At 43.4% G+C, this 19,911-nt stretch overlaps 1 protein-coding gene across 1 annotated transcript; it reads right to left on the reverse strand.

Moving 5' to 3' along the window:
* Positions 1 to 13,321: 13,321 nt before the first annotated feature.
* LOC138930849 (protein FAM209-like) lies at positions 13,322 to 13,993 on the reverse strand. Its single transcript, XM_070291240.1, has one exon. It carries the CDS (start codon positions 13,991 to 13,993, stop codon positions 13,322 to 13,324), a length of 672 nt encoding a protein of 223 aa, XP_070147341.1.
* Between the last annotated feature and the right edge of the window lie 5,918 nt (positions 13,994 to 19,911).

Here is a 19,911-nt window from a genome sequence, read left to right on the forward strand (position 1 = left end):
ATAACACTTAATCCTTGTTAAACTCATGTTCTAAGCCCATCTTTCATCCTCACAGCAATCCCCATAGGTAGGGACTATTATCATACCCACTTTACAGATGAGAGAATGGAGCCCCAGAAAGGTTCAGGAGTTGCTACAAAGTCACCTAGTAAGTGAAGTGTACAGGCTCAAACCCAAAGCCAGGCACTGAAGCTCTCTACTTCCTGCACCGAACACCTGCACTCTTTCAGGTTCAGAACAGTATGTTTATACATATGGGTCTTCCCTGGTGGCTCAGACAGTAAAGAATCTGCCTGCAATGCAGGAGACCTGGGTTCGATCCCTGGGTCAGGAAGATCTTCTGGAGAAAGAAATGGCCACCCACTCCAGTATTCTTGCCTGGAGAATTCCATGGACAGAGGAGCCTGGTGGGCTACAGTCCATGGAGTCACAAAGAGTCGGACATGACTGAGTGACTAACACACACATATGTCTACACATAGAAGAAGCTCAATAAATCCCCATCAAAGGAATGCCTCACTTCCATCTGTTAAGCTCCTGCTCAGCTCTCTAACTCATTTGATGTTCAGAGCCCTATGAATTTAATGCTATCATCAGCCCCACTTTACAGGTGAGGAACCTAAAGCTCAGAGATGTTAAATAACTTGCTTAAGTTTATACAGCTCATCGATGGCAACACTCTGATCCAAACTCAGACCTGTCAGCCAGATCTTTCTCAACTGTCTTCCAGAAACTTCTCTGGGGCTGCCTGCTCAGTAAAGCCCAGCTGGGTCCTTCTGTGCACCCATGTAAGTTGGCCTTGATTTGGATGTAAACAGGGGAGATACAAATAAGAGACTGGCCTCTAATTCAATGCATGGAAAACATGATCACAGCAGGCAGGCAGAGAAGGGTGCTGCCATGGGGGAAAGGAGGGAGGCAAGGCCTGGAAAATTCTGATGGAGGCAGGGGCTATGCCCCATCTGCTCCAACCAGAGGAGAGACATTTTGGCTCTTCTTACAGCAAAAGCAACAAACCGGAAGCATGCCACAGTCAGCATGAAACGAGAATCTTCCTTGGACATCTGATTCTAAGAAATGAGTCTCCAAGCTGGAGGAGGCAGCCAGGTTCAGGCAGCCTGTACCCTGACACCTCATCAGAATTATGCTGCTGTCTGTGGGAGCCTCAGCTCAGCCCCAACTGCCACCCACCAGGAGGGGCTGAATTTCCCCTGTGACCTGTATCATGGGCTGTTTTGCTTCATACCCCCCTTCCATGTGCTGCCAGCCTTTGTTTCAGCTTCTTCCGTTGGGCGCTCCGTTCTGTTCTGGGGATCAGAGTGACTCTCACAGGGCCAAGCCACATGGCTCACACGGTGATGCCACAGTCCAGGGGTCAAGATGGATGGACTACCTATCCAGAGAGCTCTGTGGGCCCACCCTACTTCACTTAGAGCAGCAGTGCCCAACCTTTTTGGCACCAGGGACCTGTTTCATGGAAGACAATTTTTTTTTCCATGGACTGGGAGTTGGGGGGAACAGTTTCTGGATGATTCAAGTACATTACATATTACATTAGTGATACAGTTTATTTATATTATTATTATTACATCAGCTCCATTTAAGATCATCAGGGGTTAGATCCCAGAGCTTGGGATTCTCCTACACGGCTGAGCCCAGAGGACATGCTTCCAAAAAACGGTTGATTGATTGACAGGTGGATGGCAGGGTGATTCAGTCATAGAACTTTGCTATTCCAGGTGTGGCCCATGGACCAGAGGCACTGGCATTACCAGAGAGTCTATTAAAAATGCAGAATCTCAGGCCTCAGCTCAGACTTTCTGAATCAGAAAGAGTTTTGAACCAGACTCCCAGGAGATTTACATGACCATTAAAGAGAGAGATGAACTGGTGTAGGACAGTGACTCAGAAAGGCTTGCACTGTAACCTCTGTTTAGTAGGTACTCATTCTCTGTTTTTTTCTGAATCCAGTAGTTTCTAAATGTTGTTGTACATTATTTCATCTGGGGTACTTTTTAGAAATTTTTTTTTCTTTGGAAATCATTTTAAACTAACAGAAGAGTTCTAAGAATAGTACAAGGAACCCTTGCCAGCAGGGTAAGCCCTCACCCAGATTTGCCAAATGTTAGCATTTTGCCATATTTGCTGTATTCATCCCTTGTTATGTTTCTACATGGTATTTCCCCCTTTAATCCATTCACCTAAATTGCAGACATCATGTTCTTCACTCCTAAATATTCCAGCATGTATTTCCTAAGAACAAGAACATCCTCTTAGGTAACCACAATCTGGTTATCAAGTTCAGAAGTTTTAACATTGACACAGCAATATGATCTAATATACAGTCCATACTCAAATGTGGTCAATCAGCTCAATGACGTCCTTTATGGCAATTCTGGTTTTCATCTGGAGCGCTTTTAAAATGCCGATGCCATGGTCCTATCCCCACACTGATTAAGAACGATTCTCTGAGGGAGGGGCTTCTGCCTATAATAAATTTTCATTGGAGTATAATTGCTTTACAATATTGTGTTAGTTTCTGCTGTACAACAATGTGAAGCAGCTATTTATATATACATATCCCCTCCCTCTAGAACCTCCTTCCCACCTCCCCACATCCCACCCATCTAGGTCATCCCAGCACTGAGCTGAGCTCCCCGTGCTATACAATTTTAGGCTTTCCAGGAGATTCTAATGTGCAGCCAGGTTTAAGAACCTGTGTGCCAAGGCTTTTTCTGTGGTCCCTAGAGTTCATAGGGGTAGAAACCCTTGCTCAAAGAGTGAGCCCTGAGTATAATTTGTCTAAGCCCCATGTCTCTTTTAATCTGAGTTCTGCCATTAGTCATTGCCTATAAGGTTCTTGGGCCTTTCTTCACTTCTTCTGATGCCACCACCCCGATGGGAACAAAACAGTTATTTTTCCATACTCCTATTTCCCCTATAGCCACTTGGCCCCTTCCTTCTTTCTTAAAACCAATACAGTATTGTAAAGTAAAATAAAGTAAAAATAAAAATTTTAAAAAAAAAGAAAGAAATGGAGCCTCTAATGGCATCTGCTCTGGGCTGTGTTCTCCACAAAGCTGCATCTAACAAGTTGGCTACTACACCTGGAATTACAGAAGAGCAAGGGCAGGTGGTGGAAAAGAAAGCCAGAGATGCAGCAAATCAATTAAGAAGAGGGCCAAATTTCTCTCTGGGCTGGCCACAAAGTTTCTCCAGAGTTCAAAGACTGCTTGATTAGAACTAGGCGGTTCTCAAATTACCTTGGTTTGGAAAACAAGCCACTGAGGTGAGCAGATGTAGCAATCTGCAGCTAGAGTGGACACAAAGGTGATGTACAGATGGGGAGCAATTGAGAAACTCCAGCTAATCCCAGGAGCCAGCAGGCTTTTGCATTTCCTGAAAGAATTTGGGTCAAACTAACTGGTTGGTTTAATTGATTCAATGGAGCTCTTCTGTTTCCAGCCATGAGCAGATGAAGGGGAAGCCTGGCATGTCTGTGAGGGAGCTCATGTTATTTAGTTAGCTGGGTCACCCATTTCCCCAGCCTTGAAATAGCATGGCCACCATCACCGCCACTCCTTTTCCCACCCAAACATCTGTGTCACTGCAAACAAAGAAACTCAGTTTTCTTTGAAAAGGCTCCATCAGAGGAGGTCGAGTCCAGATTTGCATGTGTTGGTGAGTATATTCTGGAAGAAAGGTGAAGGCACAAAGCAGATCATTTGGCTTCAAAGCAGTTTTGTTGATGCCTGACAAATTGACTCGCTTTTAGGATGTATTGACATTCTTTACTATTCGAGAGAATTAGTCTACTCAGATGGATGGCTTTAACAGATACATCTTTGCAGTTAGTCAATGACAAAATATTTGTGAGTGGCCATTGAAAAATCAAGAGAGTTCCAGAAAAACATCTGTTTCTGCTTTATTGACTATGCCAAAGCCTTTGACTGTGTGGATCACAATAAACTGTGGAAAATTCTGAAAGAGATGGGAATACCAGACCACCTAACCTGCCTCTTGAGAAACCTGTATGCAGGTCAGGAAGCAACAGTTAGCACTGGACATGGAACAACAGACTGGTTCCAAATAGGAAAAGGGGTACGTCAAGGCTGTATATTGTCACCCTGCTTACTTAACTTCTATGCAGAGTACATCATGAGAAACGCTGGATTGGAAGAAACACAAGCTGGAATCAAGATTTCCGGGAGAAATATCAATAACCTCAGATATGCAGATGACAGCACCCTTATGGCAGAAAGTGAAGAGGAGCTAAAAAGCCTCTTGAAGAAAGTGAAAGAGGAGAGTGAAAAAGTTGGCTTAAAGCTCAACATTCAGAAAACGAAGATGATGGCATCTGGTCCCATCACTTCATGGGAAATAGATGGGGAAACAGTAGAAACAGGGTCAGACTTGATTTTTCTGGGCTCCAAAATCACTGCAGATGGTGACTGCAGCCATGAAGGTAAAAGACGCTTACTCCTTGGAAGGAAATTTATGACCAACCTTGATAGTATATTCAAAAGCAGAGACATTACTTTGCTGACTAAGGTCCGTCTAGTCAAGGCTATGGTTTTTCCTGTGGTCATGTATGGATGTGAGAGTTGGACTGTGAAGAAGGCTGAGCACTGAAGAATTGATGCGTTTGAACTGTGGTGTTGAAGAAGACTCTTGAGGGTCTCTTGGACTGCAAGGACACCCAACCAGTCCATTCTGAAGGAGATCAACCCTGGGATTTCTTTGGAAGGAATGATGCTAAAGCTGAAGCTCCAGTACTTTGGCCACCTCATGCGAAGAGTTGATTCACTGGAAAAGACTCTGATGCTGGGAGGGATTGGGGGCAGGAGGAGAAGGGGACGACAGAGGATGAGATGGCTGGATGGCATCACGGACTCGATGGACCTGAGTCTGAGTGAACTCCGGGAGTTGGTGATGGACAGGGAGGCCTGGCATGCTGCGATTCATGGGGTCGCAAAGAGTCGGACATGACTGAGCAAATGAACTGAACTGAACTGAATGTCTTTCCTCTTCACAAGAACTTAATAATGTGCAAAATGAGATCATTCCCCCTGGCCCAGGACTTGAGAACATTTTGAATTGTGGTCATCCAGCCTGGGAATCCCTGGAGGCTCAGCTGGTAAAGAATCTGCCTGCAATGAGGGAGACCTGGGTTTGATCCCTGGGTTGGGAAGATTCCCTGGAGAATGGCTACTCACTCTAGTATTCTGGCCTGGAGAATTCCATGGACTGTATAGTCCATGGGGTCACAAAGAGTCAAACACAACTGAGTGATTTTCACTTCACTGATTGAGAACTAAAGAATACTCAACTTATTGCCAGAGTCCAAAAGGAGGGCACCCCGTATTACTAGATAACTGTTAGAAAATTCCTCAATTAGGACCCCGTGTACACTGTCATTGCCATTTCTAACATCTCCCTCAACAGAGGACTCCTTGTCTGATTACAGGTTTTGGTCCCTGCCAGTAAGACAGAATGTGCTTAAATTGATCAAAGATGTGTGAATTGCACATATCTCAAATTTTTGTACAAAAAGGCCAGCTTCAGGAAATGTTTTCTTAGAGTATAGTTCACATAGCTTAATTCAAGCTAGCAAAGGGATTGTCTTTCACATTAGGACTATTAAAACTTGGTTAATATTCTCTCCAACCATGAATTTTCATTTTTTGGTTACTTAATATGTATATTAAATATATACATTGTGTGCATCCCCTGGAGAAGTAAATGGCAAACCCAACCAGTATCCTCGCCTGGAGAATTCCATGGACAGAGGAGCCTGGTGGACTGTAGTCCATGGCGTCACAAAGAGTTGGACATGACTGAGTGACTAATACTTTTACTTCACTACATAGCCAGAAACGAGCCAACACTAAACAAACTTTAAAAGTGCACAAGGCTTGTCCTTCCAAAACTGTTCTCTCCCACGTATTTTTTTCATTTTTTTATTGAAGGATAATTGCTTTACAGAATTTTGTTGTTTCCTATCAAACTTCAACGTGAATCAGCCATATATATATATATATATATATATCCTCTCCTTTTTGAACCTTCTTCCCAACTTCTGTCCCATCCCATTCCTCTAGATTGATATTGAGCCCCTGAGTCATACAGCAAATTCCCGTTGGCTATCTATTTTACGTATGGTAATGTAAGTTTCCATGTTACTCTTTCCGTACATCTCATCCTCTCCTCCTCCTATGTCCATAAATCTATTCTCTATCTCTGTTTCTCCATTGCTGCCCTGTAAATAAATTATTCAGTACCATTTTTCTAGATTCCATATATATGCATGCATTAGAATATGATATTTATTTTTCTCTTTCTGACTCACTTCACTCTGTATAATAGATTCTAGGTTCATCCACCTCATTAGAACTGGCTCAAATACATCCCTTTTATGGCTGAGTAATATTCCATTGTGTGTATGTACCACTACTTCTTTATCCATTCATCTGTCGATGGACATCTAGGTTGCTTCCATGTTCTAGCTATTGTAAAAAGTGCTTCAGTGAACAATGGGATACATGTGTCTTTTTCAATTTTGGTTTCCGAAGGCAAAGGCACCCCACTCTAGTACTCTTGCCTGGAAAATCCCATGGACAGAGGAGCATGGTAGGCTGCAGTCCATGGGGTCGCTAAGAGTCGGGCATGACTGAGCGACTTCACTTTCACTTTTCACTTTCATGCATTGGAGAAGGAAATGGCAACCCACTCCAGTGTTCTTGCCTGGAGAATCCCAGAGACAGTGGGCTCCCGTCTATGAGGGTTGCACAGAGTCGGACACGACTGAAGCAACTTAGCAGCAGTAGCAGCAGCAGGGGTATATGCCTAGGAGTGGAATTGCTGGGTCATATGGTGGTTTTATTCCTAGTTTTGTAAGGAATTTCCATACCATCTTCCATAGTGGCTGTTTCAGTTTACATTCCCACCAACAGTGCAATAGCATTCCTTTTTCTCCACACCCTGTCCAGCATTTATTGTTTGTAGAATTTTGATGATTGCCATTCTGCCTAGTATGAGGTGATATCTCACTGTAGTTTTGATTTGCATTTCTCTAATAATGAGAAGACTCTTGAGAGTCCCTTGGACTGCAAGGAGATCCAACCAGTCCATCCTAAAGGAGATCAGTCCTGGGTGTTCATTGGAAGGACTGATGCTGAAGCTGAAACTCCAATGCTTTGGCCACCTCATGCGAAGAGTAGACTCACTGGAAAAGACCCTGATGCTGGGAGGGATTGGGAGCAGGAGGAGAAGGGGACGACAGAGGATGAGATGGCTGGATGGTATCACCGACTCAATGGACATGAGTTTGAGTGAACTCCGGGAGTTGGTGATGGACAGGGAGGCCTGGTGTGCTGTGATTCATGAGGTCTCAAAGAGTCAGACACGACCGAGTGACTGAACTGAACTGAACTGAACTGAATAATGAGCAAGGGCTTCCTTTGTGGCTAGCTGGTAAAGAACCATGGAACATCCTGAATCCTAGGCCTATATTTATACTCAAAACTATCTCCAACCTCACCTTTTTCTTGGTGTCTCATTCCCATAGGATCTTATTTGCTACTAGAAAATTATTAAATTTATAGGCTCAGTTCAGGTAAAAATTACAAGGAAATATTTCAGAGAAATGACTAGTGATATGAGCATTTTGGCATGCAAAATTCACAGTGGGAAAATAAGCTTCTTTTGTGAAGTTCCAGAGTTATTCCTGAATAAGATGTTGTCATTTTCAAAAAATTAATGTGCTATTTTTCTATAACTTAAAACATCCACTAAGAAATGTCTAAAAGAACTAAGACCACATGTATCTCAGGAAAGCCTTTGTTTCTAATCTCAAACTTATTAAGATTCTACAAAGAGATAGCCATCAGGGCAAAACAAATCCATCATCAATAACAGGGTTGTGTGTGAAGTCGCTCAGTCATGTCCGACACTTGCAACCCCATGGACTGTAGCCCACCAAGCTCCTCTGTCCATGGGATTCTTCAGGCAAGAATACTGGAGTGGGTTGCCATTTCCTTCTCCAGGGGATCTTCCCAACCCACGGATCGAACCCGGGTCTCATGCATTGCAGGCAGATGCTTTATCCTCTGAGCCACCAGGGAAGCCCTGTAACAGGGTTAAGATTGCATATAAACAGTTAAAACAAAACCACAACATTGTAAATCAACTATGTGCTGTGCTTAGTCCCTCAGTCATGTCCAACTCTTTCCGACCCCATGGACTGTATTTCAAATTTAAAAAAGATTGCATGTAAAATACATAAAGAATGTATATTTTGAGGATGTGGCTAAAAACTCACCATGTCCACTTTATACACTGCATTGACTAATAAAAAGATATAATTCTGGGCATGATTTTCTCAATGTCAGTTCCACAGAGTCTCCGAGTTCTTATATTAGTGACAAAAATGAAAACTATAGAACAAGTTAGTGTTCTTTCTGATTCCATGTATGTTTAGTAAATTGAGTTCTTTTTCCCTCTGCCTGTTTTATCTCCATAGCCCTTAGTGATTACGTGATATATTTGGCTTCTTGCTTATCTCTATCTAAATTGAGAATAAAATATATATTCCACGAGGACAAAGAATTTTTTACCACTGTATCTCCAGTGCCTGAAACACTCTGACACATAGTAGGTGCTTAACAAACATCTGATGTATGAAAGAGGATGCCACTATATTAAGAGAGATAACAAACACAGATTCTATTATAATGGAACAACAAAAAAGGAGATGAATGATTGATAAAAATGCCATTATTGTTTGTATCTATATCTGAATATGCATTTATATGCCTTTAAGTGAAAGAGCAGTGCTGAGTTAATTTCCTTCCATTTCAAATAATGACTATATTTATATTGATAAAGTTAGTATACCATGAAGTAAATAATATTTTGCCTCATTCTCAATGTTCTTTAGTTTATATTGCTATCTTTGCCTTCTATGAAAGTTTATTTTCTTTTTTAAATTTTTTTAATTTTATATTGGAGTATAATTAGTTAACAATCTTGCATTAGCTTCAGTTGTCCAGCAAAGTGATTCACTTACATATTTATCTATCCTTTTTCAAATTCTTTTCCCATTTAAGTTATTACAGAGTATTCAGCAGAGTTCTCTGAGATATACAGTAGGTCTTTGATGGTTATCCATTTTAAATATAGCAGTGTGTACATGTCAATCCCAAACATTTAATACATCTTTAATCATAAGTCACTTTAAATCAGTGTTGGAAGTAAACAGAATGTACGTTTTACTAATGATAACATATAAATCAGAGAAATATTCATTAGACACGGTACCAGACCCTGGAAAACAAGTGTCTTATTTAAGATGTCTGTTTTCTTGAAAATCAAAAGCATAGGAAAATATTGATTAAAATAGTCTTCCCCCCAAGAAAACTAGCACATTCTCTTTACTGACAGAAAAACAAGAATGTTGATAACTGAACTATAACAAGACTCTGAATTAGACTAATTAAAACCAAACATTAGAATTTCTATAAATCTATGTTCGATTGAGGTGCTTGCTAATATATCTTCTCTGATTACATAGACTATATGGACTTTCATAATTACAGAACACACTGAGAGAAAATTATTCTTGCTAGCAAATAGCAAATAGTTTAGTTACTGTTCTTTTAAAAATATATCTCCCTTAGTAAGTATATCAACATATTTCACGATTGTTTCCTCTTTCTAACATTATATAAATGGATTCATTTGAATCTCAGTGGAGAAAAAGCACAGACTATAAAAATACTTGAATAATGAGCTTATAGCTTTCAAAACCATATAAAGAAGAACTAAGATAAGTCAATATTCTGATAAAATACATATATGCTTGTAAGTAAAACTTCAGGGTAAATGTACTGTAACTGCAACTGGTACTAATATAACTTTAGTTAACATCTAGCAAGTATATAAGAAATTCAAAACAACCCCCCCCTCCAAAAAAAAAGCCAAGGGAAAAGTTCATGCTGAACTTAAACTTTTGTGTGGAGCCACTAAACATTAGTGGACAAAGCAATACTCAAGAAAAGAAAATGTGGTCAATATTGTCAATTAAAAATAAGTATTTTCCAATATGCATGATTTAAAGTTATGAGTCACTCATGAAAAAATTATTAGAGGACTAATTTAGCAAAGTAATAACTGATGGTGTAAACAGCAGCAGAAGTTTCCCTGAGAAGATGATCTATTTAAACCTCAGATTAAAGATAAAAAGCCTGAAGAATTTATGGTAATAAAACACAATGGAAATGCTACAATGGAAATATGGAAATAAGATAACTTTTTAGAGTAGACTGGTGAAAATAAAACAATGAGATACCTGCTGCTGCTGCTAAGTCACTTCAGTCGTGTCCAACTGTGTGACCCCATAGACAGCAGCCCACCGGGCTCCCCCGTCCCTGGGATTCTCTAGACAAGAACACTGGAGTGGGTTGCCATTTCCTTCTCCAATGCACGAAAGTGAAATGTGAAAGGGAAGTTGCTCAGTCGTGTCCGACTCTTGGCGTCCCCATGAATCACAGCACGCCAGGCCTCCCTGTCCATCACCAACTCCCGGAGTTCACTCAAACTCATGTCCATTAAGTCGGTGATGATGCCATCCAGCCATCTCATCCTCTGTCGTCCCCTTCTCCTCCTGCCCCCAATCCCTCCCAGCATCAGAGTCTTTTCCAATGAGTCAACTCTTCGCATGAGGTGGCCAAAGTACTGGAGTCTCAGCTTTAGCATCAGTCCTTCCAAAGAACACCCAGGACTGATCTCCTCTAGGATGGACTGGATGGATCTCCTTGCAGTCCAAGGGACTCTCAAGAGTCTTCTCCAACACCACAGTTCAAAAGCATCAATTCTTCGGCACTCAGTTTCTTTATAGTCCAACTCTCACATCCACACATGACCACTGGAAAAACCATATCCTTCATTAGATGGAACTTTGGTGGCAAAGTTATGTCTCTGCTTTTGAATATGCTATCTAGGTTGGTCATAACTTCCTTCCAAGGAGTAAGCATCTTTTACTTTCATGGCTGCAGTCACCATCTGCAGTGAGTTTTGGAGCCCCCCAAAATAAAGTCTGACACTGTTTCCACTGTTTCCCCTGTTTCCCCATCTATTTCCCATGAAGTGATGGGACCAGATGCCATAATCATTGTTTTCTGAATGTTGAGCTTTAAGCCAACTTTTTCACTCTCCTCTTTCACTTGCATCAAGAGGCTCTTTAGTTCCTCTTCACTTTCTGCCATAAGGATGGTGTCATCAGCATGTCTGAGGTTATTGATATTTCTTCCGGCAATGTTGATTCCAGCCTGTGCTTCTTCCAGCCCAGCATTTCTCATGATGTACTCTCCATATAAGTTAAATAAGCAGGGTGACAATATACAGCCTCGATGTCCTCCTTTTCCTATTTGGAACCAGTCTGTTGTTCTGACTGTTCTGACCAGTCTGACCAGTTCTGACTGTTGCTTCCTGACCTGCATACAGGTTTCTCAAGAGGCAGGTCAGGTGGTCTGGTATTCTCATCTCTTTCAGAATTTTCCACAGTTTATTGTGATCCACACAGTCAAAGGCTTTGGCATAGTCAATAAAGCAGAAATAGATGTTTTTCTGGAACTCTCTTGCTTTTTCCATGATCCAGTGGATGTTAGCAATTTGATCTCTGGTTCCTCTGCCTTTTCTAAAACCAGCTTGAACATCTAGAATTTCATGGTTCATGTATTGCTGAAGCCTGGCTTGGAGAATTTTGAGCATTACTTTACTAGTGTGTGAGATGAGGGCAATTGTGTGCTTGTTTGAGCGTTCTTTGGCATTATCTTTCTTTGGGATTGGAATGAAAACTGAGCTTTTCCAGTCCTGTGGCCACTGCTGAGTTTTCCAAATTTGCTGGCATATTGAGTTCAGCACTTTCATAGCATCATCTTTCAGGATTTGAAATAGCTCAATTGGAATTTCATCACCACCAGTAGCTTCGTTTGTAGCGATGCTTTCTAAGGCCCACTTGACTTCACCTTCCAGGATGTCTGGCTCTAGATGAGTGATCACACCATCGTGATTATCTGGGTGGTGAAGATTTTTTTGTACATTTCTTCCGTGTATTCTTGCCACCTCTTCTTAGTATCTTCTGCTTCTGTTAGATCCCTACCATTTCTGTCCTTTATCGAGTCCATCTTCGCATGAAATGTTCCCTTGGTATCTCTAATTTTCTTGAAGAGATCTCTACTCTTTCCCATTCTGTTGTCTTCCTCTATGTCTTTGCATTGATCTTTGTGGAAGGCTTTCTTATTTCTCCTTGATATTCTTTGGAACTCTGCATTCAGAAGCTTATATCTTTCCTTTTCTCCTTTGCTGTTTGCTTCTCTTCTTTTCACAGCTGTCCTGGGAAGCAAAGGCCTCCCCAGACAGCCATTTTCCTTTTTTTCATTTCTTTTCCATGGGGATGGTCTGGATCCCTATCTGCTGGACAACGTCACAAACCTCCATCCATAGTTCATCAGGCACTATCTCTATCAGATCTAGTCCCTTTGGATTGGCCAAATACAAAAATCTGACAAAACCAGTTACTGGCAAAGATGAGGAACAACAGGAACTCTCATTTGTTGTTAGTGGGAATGCAAAATGGTACAGTCACTTTGGAAGCAATGTCTTACATAGCTAAACCTTGTCATACGGTATGATCTAGCAATTTTGCTCCTAGATAGTGCACCAAGTGATTTGAAAGCTAATGCCCACACAGAAACATGCACCTGAATTGTATAAAGCTTAACTCATACTCTATGTCTCTGTCTCTGTCTCTCTCTGTCTCTCTCTCTCTCACACACACACACACACAAATTGGAGGCAACCAAAATGTCCTTTACTACCTGAATGTTTAAACTAACTACAGAACATCAATATAACAGAATATTATTCAAGAATAAAAAGAAATGGGCTATCAAATCACAAAAAGAAATGGATGAAACTTAATGATGTTATTAAGTATAATAAGCTAGTCTGGGAAAGGTTATACACTGTGAAAGTTGCTCAGTCATGTCCGACTCTTTGTGACTCCGTGGACTGTAAGTCCATGGAATTCTCCAGGCCAGAATACTGGAGTGGGTAGCCTTTCCCTTCTCCGGGGGATCTTCCCAAGCCAGGGATCGAACGCAGGTCTCTCAGTCTGGAAAAGGTTACTGACTGCATGATACCGATTATACCACATTCTGGAAAAGGTAAAACTGTAGCGCGAATAAAAAATAGCAGAGGCTTTTTTTCCTTTTGCTTCAAAATACTTTTATTGGTTTGGATACAGTTGGTCAACACTCAACTACTCTTCTTCCTTGATGTGAAAATCCACTCCATCGGGGTCTCCGGTGTCCCATAACTCATATACTGTAATGTTACTCTGTGCGTCACCAAGAACCTCGATATTGGGACACTGGCGTCTATCACCGGTTGCCGCGATGAGTTTCAGATTCCGCATCCTGGACACAAGGTTCACAAGTTTTGTCTTGACCTGGGTTAAGGCACCGCACATAGAGTCTTTGTAGGGGGAAGCCTTTATCTTCTTTCTTCCTGGAGGGCCAGATGAACAGCCCTGACGGCCAGGAGGAGTGCACACGTTACTTTCATCATCGCCTCCGGGAAACTTCAGGATCACCAAAAACATGAGGAAGATTAACAGCCAGTGCGAATTGCTCCCAAACCAGCCTGGGGCATGCTCTGGTTGACTCTGCCGAATTCGGAAGTGCCTTCCGGTGGGCACCATCCATGGGGGTTCTTCGGCTTCATCTCTCAGGACAAAAAACATATAGGCAAAGACAAACGAGATAAACGTAGACCAAAAAAATAACCATATTAGCGACCGCATCATGAGCTGAGACGAAGTGGCTCCTGGTGCGCTGGTCTGCGCTGGCACCTGGAGACTGAGGACCAGGCAGGGCTGGGCCCTTGGTGACGTCACAGAGGGCCCCGCCCCCACCAGAACCCATGTGGCCATGGGATGACTTCAGAGCAGAGGGTAAGGAGGCCTGCAGGGGTCAACCGGGAGTGGGGCTTAAAGGGACATGGGGACATTGCCAGTGGGCAGCTGAAAAAGAGGCGAGGAGTGACAGAGTGCCATCTCCATGCCAGTGTATTCTTTCTGAACCTGGTGTTCTCCTGGGAGGGTGGGTCCATCTTCTATTTTTATTTTTCCATTTGTGGAATCCAGACACTGTGGTGAGCAGAGCAGACCCAGGGGCATGTGCCCCTGTGGAGCAGAGAGCCAAGTGGGAAAGAAAGATATTAAGCCAGAGGCCACAAACTAGGAGCCACTGGTGTTCTGTGCGGCCTGCCACTGTTCCTAAAAATGATTGTGCCCAGGGCTAAGTCCTGTCTGACTCTTTGCCACCCCATGGACTGTAGCCTGCCAGGTTCCTCTGGAGACGGAAAGTCAGGGGCATCACCAGTGATGCAGCAGGGGTGGGCAATGAGGTAGGTACTCTCTAAGGTCCCTTCCAGATCAGAGGTTCTATGATCCTGCATGGCAATTTCCCAGAGGGCAGGGATGCACCTCCCAGGCAACAAGCAGCAGAACTGGCACATCTCTGGAGAATTGCTGAGTTGGCAAAACTACACTAGCTCTGATGCCCCTGTGGATGAGCAAGTGCTGGCTGCACTCCTCCTCCCCGTCTGTGCATGTTTAACCGCTACATGTGTTTGAAGGTGACCTTGCTCTGCAGGTGTGGCTTGAGAGCTGTGTTCCTTTCTTCTCTAGGAAGACGACCCTTCTTTGTGCTGTGCGAGTTGACAATCTGGATGAATGTGTATGGCTGCAGCACTCGGCACTTTGCCTTTCTGTCTGGGCCGGTGGTTTTCACACTTGAGTGTGTATCAGGGTCACCTAGAGGGCTTGCAAAGTCCCATTTTGCTGGATCTCAGTCCTCAGTCAGTCCTGGGTGAGACTTGAAGACTGGCACTTCTGCACGTCTCTGGGCAACACTGAGAACCACCCTGCAGACAATGGCTTCACTTACAGAGATGTGGCTTCCCTCTGACTGCTGTGCACTGAACCTGAGGGCCCAGTGGGAGTGGAGTGGCAGCAAGAGCACCGAACTGGAGCCTGAAGACCAAGGTTCTGCACTGCACCTGCGCTCTAGCGAGCTGTGTGACCTTAGGCAAGCCTCAGCACCTCTCTGCGGCCGTAGCTGCCTCGCAGGCACAAGGGCGCGATGAAGTTGGTGACTGCTACTCTGGGTGTTTCTGAAATTCAGATTTGGTCTGTCACTCTTGTCCCCAGCCTAGTCTTCCCAATTGGGGATCCAGATACCCCCACAGCACGCCACCCCCAAGCATCCAAGTGCCCACTTCTGTCCATAATCACCCCCAGCTGGAGTGGTCCACTTGCTTGGGGGTCTCCTTCTACAGCCAGCCCTGTGTATGGAGCCCAAAGGGTGAAACTGGTGTCTCCCTCTTAGAGACCCACATCTACCACTTGGGGGTATGTGTGTCTTGCATGTGCTACTTGAAACGCCTTTTAGCACAGAGATAAGGATACAGAATCCTAGAGCTAGTCTCCTGATGGTAAAATTCTGATGCTAAAGACTTACTGTGTTACCTTGGGTAAGTTAGTTACCATCTCTGTGCCTCATGTATCTGACTTTAAAATGGAGAAACAGTACCTACTTCATGGGATTGCTGTGAGGACTGAATGAGATCATGTATGCAAGGCCTTTACCAGAGTGCCTGGCACATAGTAATTGCTTAACATGGTAGCTGTTGTTTCTCAAAAAGAGGATAATGGCCTCCTCTATAACATTAGAGATGCAGGAAAGCTGAAAACACTATGGTTGCAGGTGTTCTACTTTCTTAATACCTCCCATGGTACATAATAACAACAATAGGAATACATATATACTGACACTAGGGCTTCCCAGGCGGTGCTAGTGCTCAGGAACCTGCCTGCCAATGCAGGACATGTAAGAGGCTGGAATTCGACCCCTCAGGATTCAATCCCTGGGTTGAGAAGATCCTCTGGAGAAGGGAATGGCAACCCACTCCAGTATTCTTGCCTGGAAAATCTCATGGACAGAGGATCCTGGCGGGCTACCATCCATAGGGCTGCAAAGAGTCAAACACGACTGAAGTAACTTAGCATGCATGCATAGTAATACCTTATAGAAATGTATATTTCACATTTTTGAGAACACTATCCACTAAATCCTCTCATTCCATCTTTATCACACTATAAGGACAAGGCCACCACATTTGTGTGGATCTCAGGATGAGCTGCAATGTTCTGAAAACACTGCTGTCTACAAGCCTCCCATCAGTAGGCTGCTTTTCCCTATGTGGATTTCTGCTCCTGCATGGGTGAGAGAGCATCCTGGGCCATGGCTGCCAGCTGGGGAGGCTCCAGGGACCCCATCTGGTACTCAGCCCATTTCTCTCAGGTACACATCAGGCCTAGAGGCTGCTTCCCATGTGGCATTATTGCTTGCATTCTGTTTACTGCATGCATTGCTGCCGCTGCTGCTGCTGCTAAGTCGCTTCAGTCGTGTCCGAGTCTGTGTGACCCCAGAGACGGCAGCCCATCAGGCTTCCCTGTCCCTGGGATTCTCCAGGCAAGAACACTGGAGTGGGTTGCCATTTCCTTCTCCATTGTATGAAAGTGAAAAGTGAAAGGGAAGTCGCTCAGTCATGCTCGACTCTTCGCGACCCCATGAACTGCAGCCTACCAGGCCCCTCAGTCCATGGGATTTTCCAGGCAAGAGTACTGGAGTGGGGTGCCATCACCTTCTCCATACTGCATGCATTACTAGGCCCCAAATATCCAAATGATGCTAAGTGGATGATTCGGGGACTTCTGATACTACACATAAATGAAACCACAACAATGCTCCGGACTTTTTCAGTTGCACTTATCAGGCCAAGAAAAATCAGACCACCCTTCTATGCTGCCAGTGACACTTATTAAGGCGAAATCATGAAGATGGCTCTGGCTGTGGTGTTACAACCACACGGCATTAATTAGAGTTCACTGATTGGTGAGGAATCAAGCACAGGAGATTCAGAAACTCATTATGGTGCTTAATTTGTTTCCTCAGCAGAAACTGGATAAGGATTCTAGATTTCAGTGATTTCACTTCCCTGCTCTTTTCTTTCCCTTCATGCTTCTGTCATCACTGACTCAGCTGGAAACAGAGGTCAATGGCAGGTCCTCTGTATACGTGCTATGTCGCTTTAGTCATGTCTGACTCTTTGCAACCCCAGGGACTGTAGCCCGCCAGGCTCCTCTGTCCATGGGATTCTCTAGGCAAGAATACTGGAGTGGGTCGCCAGACCCTCCTCCAGGGGATCTTCCTGATTCAGGGGTCAAATCCACATCTCTTATGTCCCCTGCAGTGGCAGGCAGGTTCTTTAGCACTAGTGCCACCTGGGAAGCCTGGCGGGTCCCCTATTTGGTGCCTATTGTTTGACTTCCCTGAGCCTTCCCCGGTGGCCACCTTCTGTCCATTATCTTTAAGATCCCAGCAAGAGGCAACCTTACCTTGTTCAGCTCTATTCTAGTCACACTAGGCTTCCTGCTGTTCCTTAAACTGGTCCTTTGCACTTGCTATTCACTGTGACTGACTTTGTGGGGCTCTTGTTCCCTCTCTTCTTTAAAGCCTTTATTCAAATGTCACCTTCTCAGGGAGGCCTGACATAACCAACATATTTTAAAACTGACCCTCTCTTGCTCCTCATCTGCATTTTTTGCTTTATCCATAGTATCTGTTTCCTTCTAAAACGCTAATTTCCCTATCTGGTGAAGGGCTCTGGCTGTCCAGATGAGAGGTACTGTCTACCTCTCTGTTGGGATGCCAGAGGTCAGGATAGTACTCACAGCTTTACCAGGCCAATGGATTTGGAGAGAAGTGGTCCATCCAACAAAGAAAAGCAAAATAAACAACATATTTACTTTACCTCACATCCCCTGCGTTTTTCTCCTTACCCTGTCAAAGCCTTCAGAGTCCAGTTTCTACCTGATAATACAAATCAGCCAAGAAGGCATATGTAGGGAGAGAGGATAAGACAAGAGGATTCTAACTGAAGCCCTTTTAGGCCAAAGAGTTTGAACACAGGGGACCTTGCCTGGCCAGAGTTGTCCAGAGACTTCAGGCTAAGCATATTTCATTTTATTTTAATGTAATAAATATTTTAAAACAGAATGATTAATTTTAGATGATTGATTAATGAATAAAATAATATTTCTAAACCAAAAAAAAATTACTAATTTCCCAATTGCTTTAGTTATTCCCTCCTCTACATTCACTCTACTAAAAGGCAAGACCCAAAAGGCAAGAATATATTTAACTTTTTATTTTGAAATAATTTTATTAAAAAGCAGTGTTTCAAGAGGATGGAGTATTGATATTTTTATTTCTTTGGGAGCTTCTATCACAAAAGTGAATACTCATAGCTTGCATTTTTATAATACTTCAAAAGTAGGTTCCCATACAAATTCCTTGAGATACATTATTATTGGGTCTAATTCACAGAAGAGGACACTGTGACTCAGGAGGTACAGCAGATACTGTCAATGTCCTTCCCATATCCTTTGTCATTTATCATTTCTGTGCCTGCCAGCCTGCTTTCAAACTGCCTAAAATAATGTTTGACTTTACAGGAAAATAGTAAACATAGCACAGAGTGGCTGTACACCATTCACCCAGCTTCCGCTCACATTAAACTGCTTACATAATAATGGTAATAGTATCGAAACCAGGAAATTAATATTGATACAACACTGTTAACTAATCTGTAGACCTTATTCAAATTTCTCCAGTTTTCCCACTCATGTCTGTTTTTTAATTCCAAGATCCAATTCAGGGATCTCATATTGTATTTATTGTCATGTTTCATGAGCGTGGGCTTCCCTGGTAGCTCAGCTGGTAAAAAATCCACCTTTAATGCAAGAGACCCCAGTTAGATTCCTGGGTAGAGATAATCCGCAGGAAATGGGATAGGCTATCCACTCCAGTATTCATGGGCTTCCCTGGTGGCTCAGATGGTAAACAATCCATCTGCAACATGGGAGACCTGGGTTCGATCCCTGGGTTGGGAAGATGCCCTGGAGGAGGGCATGGCAACCCACTCCAGTGTTCTTGCCTGGAGAACCCCATGGACAGAGGACCCTGGAGGGCTACAGTCCACATGGTCACAAAATTTTAGCGACCCCATGGACTGTAGCCTGCCAGGGTCCTCTGTCCTTGGGGGTTCTCCAGGCAAGAACACTGGAGTGGGTTGCCATGCCCTCCTCCAGGGCATCTTCCCAACCCAGGGATCGAACCTGCATATCTTATACCCCCTGCACTAGAAGGTGGATTCTTTACCACAGAGTCACCTGGGAAGCCCTGACTGATGTTATTCCATGGTTAAATTAAGGTTGGGTATTTGAAGCAAGAATACCACTGAAGTGAAGTTGTGCAGGGTGGGGTTTTTTGATTGTTTGTTCCTTGTGGTAGCCCCAGTTGACTAGGTCAGGCCCTGACATATGGGAGGTGCTCAGTACTCGTGAAGCCACAAAGGAATCAGACCCCCAGGCACTCGCACTCCTTTGTGACCACGGGACGATTATATTCTTGGAACATCACATTCATTGGGAACCTCTTATACCTTTGAGGAAGAAGAAAGTAAGCAAACTGGGTAGGGAGAAGGTTCCCTACCACAAAGCTAAACAATAACAGGTGAAGGAACCCAAGTAGCATGTGGCCCAGTGAGAGAGAAATGGTATAACACTTAGAGAAAATGATAGAAAAAGTACTGTTACTTTAAAAAAATAATAACCTCCCACCTACTATAGACTGAATCCCCTCAAAATTGATGTTGAAATTTAATCCCCAATGTGGTAGTATTTGAATGTGGGTCTTTGGGAGGTGATCAGGTAATGAGGAT

Source organism: Ovis canadensis, chromosome X (assembly GCF_042477335.2).
Source record: "Ovis canadensis isolate MfBH-ARS-UI-01 breed Bighorn chromosome X, ARS-UI_OviCan_v2, whole genome shotgun sequence".
Classification (NCBI taxonomy): Eukaryota; Metazoa; Chordata; class Mammalia; order Artiodactyla; family Bovidae; genus Ovis; species Ovis canadensis.

What these genes read in the sequence shown, in the direction of transcription:
- LOC138930849 (XM_070291240.1), bottom strand. Translation starts at nt 13,993, where the DNA reads ATGGCCACATGGGTTCTGGTGGGGGCGGGGCCCTCTGTGACGTCACCA.